At 39.5% G+C, this 9,481-nt stretch overlaps 1 protein-coding gene across 1 annotated transcript; it reads left to right on the top strand.

Moving 5' to 3' along the window:
* The first annotated feature begins 5,552 nt into the window (after nucleotides 1-5,552).
* On the top strand, nucleotides 5,553-8,600 carry LOC126793765 (AP-3 complex subunit delta). Its single transcript, XM_050520385.1, has one exon. The coding sequence runs from the start codon at nucleotides 5,642-5,644 to the stop codon at nucleotides 8,510-8,512; it is 2,871 nt and encodes a 956-aa protein (XP_050376342.1). The 5' UTR covers nucleotides 5,553-5,641; the 3' UTR covers nucleotides 8,513-8,600.
* The last annotated feature ends 881 nt before the right edge of the window (nucleotides 8,601-9,481 follow it).

Genomic DNA, 9,481 nt, shown 5'->3' with positions numbered 1-9,481 from the left:
ATAATTTAATGACTTTTGACATGTGTGTGACTTGTATATACCAATGACTTCCTAATTGTTATTCTCTAACTTTTGCATTGCATCTTCATTATTTATTCTCATTGCATTCATTTTGCATCTCATTCATTTTGCATTTTAAATTCCACGGAATATCATATGGCTAGAGGAACATAATCTCTTAAGGACCTCACGTCCTATGTTATGTTTGGTAAGTTCTCACTTTCACTAATGATTTTAATTGAGATTCTACAGATTTATAGTGAAGTGACCAACAATGAGCTCGAGAATATACTACAAGGTTGGACAACAAAATGGCGGAGGAGAAACCCCATAATGTGTCACCTACAAAATGATTGAAATGAAAACTCGGTCTAAGCTATTAGACTTTAAACTTAAGCGCTTGTTGGGAGGCAACCCAATTTGTTTTCTTTTCTATTTATTGTTTTTATTTATTTTTTTTCTTTTTGATGTGTTTTGTGTTTGTGTCAATTAGTTTTCGAGAAAACGTGAAGAAGATCCAAAAATTTTCGTTCAACAGAATCTGGCAGAAACAGTCCGTCGACTTCGGCAGACTGTATCTCCTAGCTCAAAGGGAGTTGGAATATGTACTTTATATGGAAACAAAGGTATTTGAGTCTAGTTTCTGTATCTTTTTACAGAACTAGATTTAGAGGTCAACATCACTCCCAGTTGCAATTGGAAGGCAGCAAGGTCGTGTCAGAAATTCAGAACGCGTGCAGTTACAGTCCGGAAACGGAACAATAGGGAGCACTTCCGGCCTAACTGGGCAGTCGTGCCATATATGGATTGAAAGCTGGTTGTGTTATCTTCAACTTTCATTCAGGCCACTTGTCCATTCCGGCTGTTTAAGTCAACGGAAATCAGGTACAAAGAGGTAAAGGTCATTCCAGTTTTTTATTCTATGAACCTGTTTTACGTGACAAATTTGCAGGGGCATAACTTTCTCCTCATTTGGAGTTAGCAAACGTACTTCATATGCTTGGAAAGCTAGAATATCAGCTTTCAATTCCCACTGTTGTCTTACTGTTCGGAGATTATTTTCAAACGTTATGAAGCATGGAATGCAAGCTGTTGGACCGCGCCATGGGGGAGCATTTCTCATCTTTTTCTCATGTTTTTATTTTTGTGTCTTTGTTTGCTTCCACTATGCTTTTGTCTTTCATTGCATTATTTATTTTGACATTCATTGAGGACAATGCATGATTCGAGTGTGGGGGAAGGTTTACATGTTAGAGTCATAAAAAAAAATTTGTTTGTATTTTTTGTTTTGTTTTGTTTTGAGTCTTAGGTATGCCTTTAACTGTCTAGGATGAGTTGATCTTTGAATTATTGGTTGAAAGATGATCACAAGATTGGAAATTGAACTTAATTGCTATTTGATGGTTAATCAATGTGTAGATTTTATACGAACATGTAGTAGATGAGGATTTTGAAACTTAGGTACAAAATGAGCATGTTCCCTACTTGTTTGAATTCATGTAACCTATGTGAGTTTCGAGCCATATATGTGCCTTTCTTTGAAGATTTTAATCTATCATTTCTTGGCTATATGACCTCATTACATCTATTTTGATCAATTCATATGCCATAGAATTGCAATGAACTAAAGAATGCTAGAACTTACTTTGTGAAACATTTAATGAAAGGGTCAACCCTAAAGAAACTCGCAACACAAAATCAACTCGCATGACATGTTTAACAAATAGTCGAGAAAAATTCTATATAAAATACACATTTAAGCCCCTATTTATGAAAGTAAAATTATTTGTATTTAACGATTTTGTAAGTATTTACTCGTTTTAAACTAAAAAATAGGTAATACTATGAATTCTTTTGTTTGAATCTTGTTTCAATTGTGTTGTGAAGAATTGGTTCTTTACAGGTGTGCGTACTCTTCTACCACTATTAAGCGAGCATGAGAGTACTACCAAATTACAAACTGACAGATCTATCATTTTGTCATCAGTTTCTCACAAATAAACGTAAACGGTGTAAGGTAAAAGGTAAAATAAATAAATAAAATTATTAGATATAAATAATTGTAGAAAAGAGACATGAGTAGTGTGAAGTTAAGATCAAAATTAACTTTCGTGAAAATATTTAATGTAAGAGTGGGACCTCACATTTGAAAGATGAGGACTTCATGTATTCTCTTATTTAAAAAAAAAAACATATTCCATTCAATAAAATATCAATTGGGATTTCTCCAAATGTCATCTGGAGCACATTCTTTCAAATTGAATTGGTTATTTAATTTAAAGGGTTTCTTATAAAAAAGTCACAATTGATGCATGTATTTTGAAAAAAGTCAAGTAAGATATGAAAATTAGAAAAAAGTCAGAATCCTGATTTTCTTAAAGCGTTGCCCATAAAAATCAAAAATATTACGGCGTGCCACTAACTCTTTCAAATCGAAACCTCTCTCTCTAATTTATCTGTTTTCCTCTCTGAGCCTTGTCGGTGGCTCTTTTTGGTGAAGACGGAATCAAGGCCGTGAAACAAAGCTGGCGGGGATCAATGAGAGTCACCACGACGATGCAAGAATCGAGTCAAATTAAAAACAGATCAGATCTGGACTGCCTTTTTTCCACCCTCCTTTGAGAGTGCGATCGGTAGAGATCGGAGGTGAATGGAAGCTATCGACGTCAGAGAGGCGCGGTCATAGTCAGAGGAGCTCGGTCGAATCAAGTGTGGGATTTGGTCTACATATTGAATTGGAGGTCCGATCTGGATTTGAGAGCAGAGGAGTGAAGACCGACATGAATAAGAGATCTGGATCTTGTGGCCATGGCCGGTGCGATCATTGGCTTGAAGATGTCTGGTTCCGACCGATGAGAGGTTGGAATTGAAGAGAGGACGACGACGACGCTGTGGAGTGCTTGGAACAAGGGCGGCTGATGTAACGCCGATCAGAGATAATGGGGAAGCTGTGGCTGTGACGACGATGGAGAAAACAAAGCTGATTGCAGAGCAAAGATGGCCATGGGTGCCAAAAGTCAATTTTTTTTCTTTCGTTTCTTCGATTCTCTATTTTCAAGTTTCAATTTACGTGATTTTGTAAATGTTATCCACTATATTGATATGTGACTATTAGTTTTGTTAATGAAGCTATTTTAGTTACAATATCGCCCACAATAGTAGTCAGATCGACTGTCACAAAACAATATTAGTGTGACAGACATAAAACTAGTGTGATAGATTGTGTGACAGCAGGTGTGACACCACATTAATGTCAAACTTTGGATCATAAGAGTCGATTTGAGAAGTTGAAGATCACATAACAGTATACAAATTAAGGTTCGTTATTTCTAGTCATTCTTCTTCTTCATCTTGTCACAACATAGTCACATAAAACAATTTGACAGCGGGTGTGATTGGTAGTGTGACAATAAGTGTGATAGGTAGTGTGACAACAGTTGTGATAGGTAATGTGACAGTGGGCATGAGGTGTGACAGAAAGTGTGACTGTGACAATGGTTGTGACATGTATATAGTGTGATAGGGTTTGTGATAGGTAGTGTGATAAGGGTTGTGACAGAGGTTGTGAGTTGTGACAAGTGTTGTGACAGGTAGTGTGATATTGGTTGTGACACAGGTTGTGACAGAGGTTGTGACAGGTAGTGTGACATGAGTTGTGACAGGTAGTGTGACATGAGTTGTGACAGGGGGTGTAATAGTGATTGTGACAGGTAGTGTGATATTGATTGTGACACGGGTTGTAACAGAGGTTGTGACAGGTATTGTGACATGAGTTGTGATAGGGGATGTGATAGTGATTGTGACATGTAGTGTAATAGAAGTTGTGACAATGGTTGTGACAGATAGTGTGACAGATGTTGTGATAGGTAGTGTGACAGGGGTTGTGACAGGGGCAATGTGTGTGACAGTAGGTGTGACAGTGAGTGTGACAGTTAGTGTAATAGGTAGTGTGATAGTGGTTGTGACAGGTAGTGTGACAGAGGTTGTGACAGTGGGTGTCACAGTTACTGTAAATAGATAGTGTGATAGCTTCTGTGATAGTGGGTGTGATATCGGTTGTGACAGTATATGTGACAGTTAGTGTAAGAGGTAGTGTGACAGTCTTTGTGACAATATGTGTGACATGCCGAGAGAAAATGTGGAAATATGCGAAATTTTGTTAAAAGTCAAATGAGATTGGTATAAGTATGCTCAAAATGAAGAGAATAACTAGAATTATGGAACCTTGAGCTTCGGTTTCGCTGGAATTGCTTGGAATATCGCCATCGATGGAAACAACCTTTTGCGATGGTTGTTGCGCCTTGTACGGTTAGTTGATTCGGAGTGGGTAGTATATCAAATGAAAGAAGGGAGCAAGATCTTTCTAACGGTACCAATTTCTTCAAAATCTATCGCTGGACAGGAAAGTTATGGCCGAAATTAGAAAAAAATGGAAAAAAAAGAATAAAAAGAATGAGAAACGGCAAAACAGTCCAGAAAATATTTTTAAAGTAATTTTTTTCTAATTTTGTTGACATTTTTCTAATTTTCACCTAAATGCGATGACCTTTTTATAATTAATTCATAATTAGTGACTTTTTTCTAATATAAGTTAGAAGATGATACTTTTTTATAATTTTTCCTAATTTAAAATAATAAAATTTATTTATTCAATGACTTACGGATTACTTGTTAAATAAATGTGTTGAGTTTGAGTTTAAATTTTTAATAAGATTATGATATCAGTTGAGTTTGAGTTTATATGTTATGACCAAGGACTAAAATATCGGTGATGGCGGAAATATTGACATTCCAAAAATTAGATATTTCGATGGAAATATCAGAAATATCGGAAATATAGTTTAAATAGCTTTTAGATAATGATATATATAAATAAATGTATGTTATAACCATTAGTCTACATAGTGGGTATGGTTGAGGTGTTTGACTCCCTCCGAAGGGATCAAATGTTCGATTGCTGCAGACTACAATTGGACCTATTTTTACTTCCAAATTCTAAGCTCACATGTGACAGTCAAAGACAAGAATATCGCGAGAAATTGGAGAAAATTCCAGTATTTCGGGATAATTTCGGAAATATCGCGATATTTCTAAAATATCCCCCGAAATTATGATGGTAAGAAGGATTTATATCGAACCGTGAGAAAAACGATATTTTCGGCGATATTTAGTTATTGATTATGACACACAAGCCACTTTAACCCGATACAAACCCAACGACTAAACCCGACACGACCCACAATTAGTCCTAGTTGGAAGAGTAATACATCGTTATACGTACCAATTTATGACGAGAAGCGAAATTTGTTGCAGCCTTGCTGATCACATTGGGGTATGGGTCACTCTTTCACAAATTGGTAGATGGAAGGAGGAAAATGGTGTAACACTGAAACTCTAGCTCTCCAATTTGATGTATCATATCATTCATACGCTGGAGGGCTTTTGTTTGTAATTTTTTTTTAATTTTTATAGTCGGCATAAAACCCGAAACAGACTTTTGTCAGTAACCATTGTCCTCCTTCCTTCCCCCCAAGATCCCGATCCCAATCCCAATCCCAATCTTTGATCTCAAACAAACCCATGATCTTCGTCATCTCATAGAATTCTAACCCGATCGGATCCAAATCCCCCCGACGACGAAATGGCGGGTTTCTCAGTGATGGACTCACTGTTCCAGCGCACTCTGGATGACCTAATCAAGGGGCTCCGCCTCCACCTCACCGGCGAGTCCTCTTCCTTCCTCTCCAAAGCCCTCGACGAAATCCGCCGCGAGGCCAAGTCCACCGACCCCGACACCAAGTCCACCGCCCTCCTCAAACTCACCTACCTCTCCTCCCTTTACTTCTACGACATGTCGTTCGCCGCCTTCCACGTCGTCGAGCTCCTCTCCTCCACCCGCTTCTCGCACAAGAAGGTCGCCTACCACGCCGCCTCCCACTCCTTCCACGACTCCACCCCCGTCCTCGTCCTCATCACCCACCAGCTCCGCAAGGACCTCGCCAGCTCCAACGAGTTCGAGGTCAGCCTCGCCCTCGAGTGCCTCTCTAGAATCGCCACCGTCGATCTCGCCAGGGATTTGAGTCAACAGTGTTTCACATTGCTCGCCAGCGCAAAAATGATGGTGAGAAAGAAGGCCACCATTGTGGTCTTGAGAGTGTTCGACAAGTATCCGGATTCGGTGGGGGTGTGTTTTAAGCGTTTGGTTGAGAATCTCGACAGCTCGGATTCGCAGCTTGTGGCTGTGGCTGTGGGGGTGTTGTGTGAGCTGGCTATGAAGGATCCCGGGTCTTATCTTCCGCTGGCGCCCGAGTTTTATAAGATTCTGGTTGATTCCAAGAACAATTGGGTGTTGATTAAAGTGCTGAAGATATTTGCGAAATTGGCTCCCTTAGAGCCGAGGCTGGCCAAGAGGGTTGTTGAGCCGATTTGCGAGCATATGAGGAGGACTGGGGCCAAGTCGTTGTTGTTTGAGTGCATTAGGACTGTGGTGGGCAGTTTGAGTGACTATGATCACGCGGTGAGGCTTGCTGTTGTGAAGATAAGGGAAATGTTGGTGGATGATGATCCGAATTTGAAGTATCTTGGATTGCAAGCGCTTTCGGTTGTTGCCCCAAAGCACTTGTGGGCGGTGGTGGAGAATAAGGAGGCTGTGATTAACTCTTTGAGTGATGTTGATCCTAATATTAAGCTGGAATCTTTGCGTCTTGTTATGGCAATGGTGTCTGAGAGTAATGTGGCTGAGATTTGCAGGGTTTTGGTTAACTATGCACTTAAATCTGATCCAGAGTTCTGTAATTTGACACTGGGTTCCATTTTGTCGACATGTTGTAGAAATGTGTACGAGATTATTATTGACTTTGATTGGTATGTGTCACTTCTGGGAGAAATGTCAAGGATGCCACATTGCCAGAAGGGAGAAGAAATTGAAAAGCAGCTTATTGATATTGGTTTGAGGGTCAAGGATGTTAGACCAGAGCTTGTTCGAGTCAGTTGTGATTTGCTGATTGATCCGGCATTACTCGGTAATCCTTTCTTACACAGGATATTATCGGCTGCTGCTTGGTTGTCGGGAGAATATGTTGAGTTCTCGGTAAATCCATTTGAACTGATGGAGGCACTGTTTCAGCCTCGTACAAGTCTCTTACCGCCGTTGATAAAAGCAATATATATACAGTCTGCATTCAAGGTCTTAATCTTTTGTCTGAATTCTTACCTTTTGCAGAGGGGGAATGCTGCTTCCTCCTCGTATCCTGATAAGTTGGTGCCAGATGTCCCAGGATTGTTCTCTCAACAGGATAGCACAGGGTGTTCTGACTTGGCATCATCAGATGCTTCTGTGCATGCCAAACCGGATGAAGGACTATTTGGAAGTTTTTCTGTAGAATTTGGCAGGGAGGGAACTTCTACTTGTGGGCAGGCACCTGCATTTGCATCTGCTTCATTGAAGGACGATTTCACACATGAGTGTATCACAAACCTTTTAAATAGAGTTGAATTGGCTGTAGTTCCACTTACAGGAAGCTATGATGTAGAAATAATAGAGAGAGCACGGAATGTACTTTGTTTCATTGAGTTGATCAAGCCTCAAATGCCCGAATGTCTAGTTCAGAAAGAGGAAAGCTCCGACAGGGAAGAAGTAGAAGCATCCAAAATTGTTAAATTTATGCATGATGCCTTCTTAAATGATCTAGGTCCTGTCTCAGTATGTGCTCAGGAGAGAGTTTCTGTACCAGATGGTTTAGTGCTTGTGGAGAATCTTGAGGACTTGGAAACAATCTGTGGTGATGTTCAACTACCTTCATTAAATTCCTTTGCCCATGGAAGTTCTCATTTTGAGGAGATGCCTAGTGTTTCTATCCCTACTTTTCAAAGCAATGAAGAGCCAGGGCCATCCAATGAATCCACATCTCTGCTTGTAGAACACCGTAAGCAGCATGACTTATATTATCTTCCTGCGGAGAAAAAGGATGGTGATTATCCACTTGCCAATGACCCTCAGTTACAGGCGAATGCTAATGATGATAAATATCTTGCCAAGCTTACAGAGCAGTTACTTGTTCCAAAGAAAAAGCCAACCCATGCAAAGCCTAGGCCTGTCGTGGTGAAACTAGATGGAGATGAAGTACGTGTTGCAACTGATCGACGTCCACAGGAAGATTTGCTTTCTGGTACAGTGCGGGATGTTCTTCTGGGAAGTGAGACAGAACCTACTACAAAGTCATCTACTAAGAGAAAAGGGAAGGAGAAACTAAATGTTAAGTCTGCCACCGAAATCAAGGCGGGTGATGTAGAAAAGCAAGATCTAGGAAACTCGAGTTTGAGAAAAAGCAAGCACCACAGTCATAGTAAAGGGAGAAGGCACAGAAGCCCTGGGAAGAAAGGAGATGAAAGACCAGAAAATGGTCAGAAAGTGAAGCCCAAAAGTAGTGGTAGGCACAAAGCTCGGCAACGAGCAGATGCGCCATTGAATGTGGTTTCACAAACACCAGTTATTCCAGATTTTCTGTTATAGCATTACAAGTTTAGATTTGTTTGTCTGTCACGAACTATTACCCTTTTAGTCGACTTCTTAGGCTTTGTTCTGCTGTAGGTTTTATACATTTTGGTTTTTGTCTGTATACCTGGTCGTTTTTTTTTTTGTACTTTTCTTGAATCTGAAGAATGTGAGATTCTGAGTTTGATATTTTGAAAGACCACCCGTTTGAGCTCAATTCTGGAGTTTCTCTGGTGATGGTTCAATCAGACTCATCTACATTTGTCTCCTTTTCAATATTACCCTACTGGTGATGGTTCACATGTATGGCTGTGATGCTTGTTGAAAAACATGTGTAATTTTAGAACCTGTGAAAGTAATTGAAGATATTGTAGCTTAGCTTCAATACTAATCTAGTGCTCTAGGGGTGTGACAGCAGACTCCAGAGAGATATTTTACAATCAACTCCGGACTTGAAATTTACAATGAACCTCTCAAAGTCGGAGTCTGATCGTAAGCTAAAGCTTCTAGATGATACTACTTACCAGTTATACGTTATGGTCTTTTCCTGAACACAGAAAGGTACTGCAGTTAAGAAACTGTTACTGCAAGCAGTGATCAGCACTTGAGACATTTAAAAAGAAAAATTAAAATACAGAAGGACCAGAATTATACTGGAAGAAAATAGAAAAATCCCAACTGTAGAGGCTAATATTTCAGTTCTTCCAACATCTTCAAGACTTGTATTCTGGATTCATGGATAGGAAAAGATGAATTTAAGAAACTTAGACCCAAAATCTGAAATAGTTCAATGAAACTTAAACTTGTGCGTGCCAGTGTCCGAAAACATTGTAAGACTTCTGCATTATCATCCATGAATGTACATCCTTCTTAATTGACTGCCTCAGTTCGAGCACAATTTCTAATTCATAAAACTATTCCATCAGTTCATCCTAGACCCAGAAATAAAAACCCTGTAACTGGTCTTCAAATTCGTATAAAGATTAT

Source organism: Argentina anserina, chromosome 5 (genome assembly GCF_933775445.1).
Source record: "Argentina anserina chromosome 5, drPotAnse1.1, whole genome shotgun sequence".
In the NCBI taxonomy this organism is placed as follows: Eukaryota; Viridiplantae; Streptophyta; class Magnoliopsida; order Rosales; family Rosaceae; genus Argentina; species Argentina anserina.
This window is presented reverse-complemented; position numbering and strand designations above follow the sequence as displayed.

Coding starts and splice junctions, on each gene's coding strand:
- LOC126793765 (XM_050520385.1), top strand. CDS start 5,642: ATGGCGGGTTTCTCAGTGATGGACTCACTGTTCCAGCGCACTCTGGAT.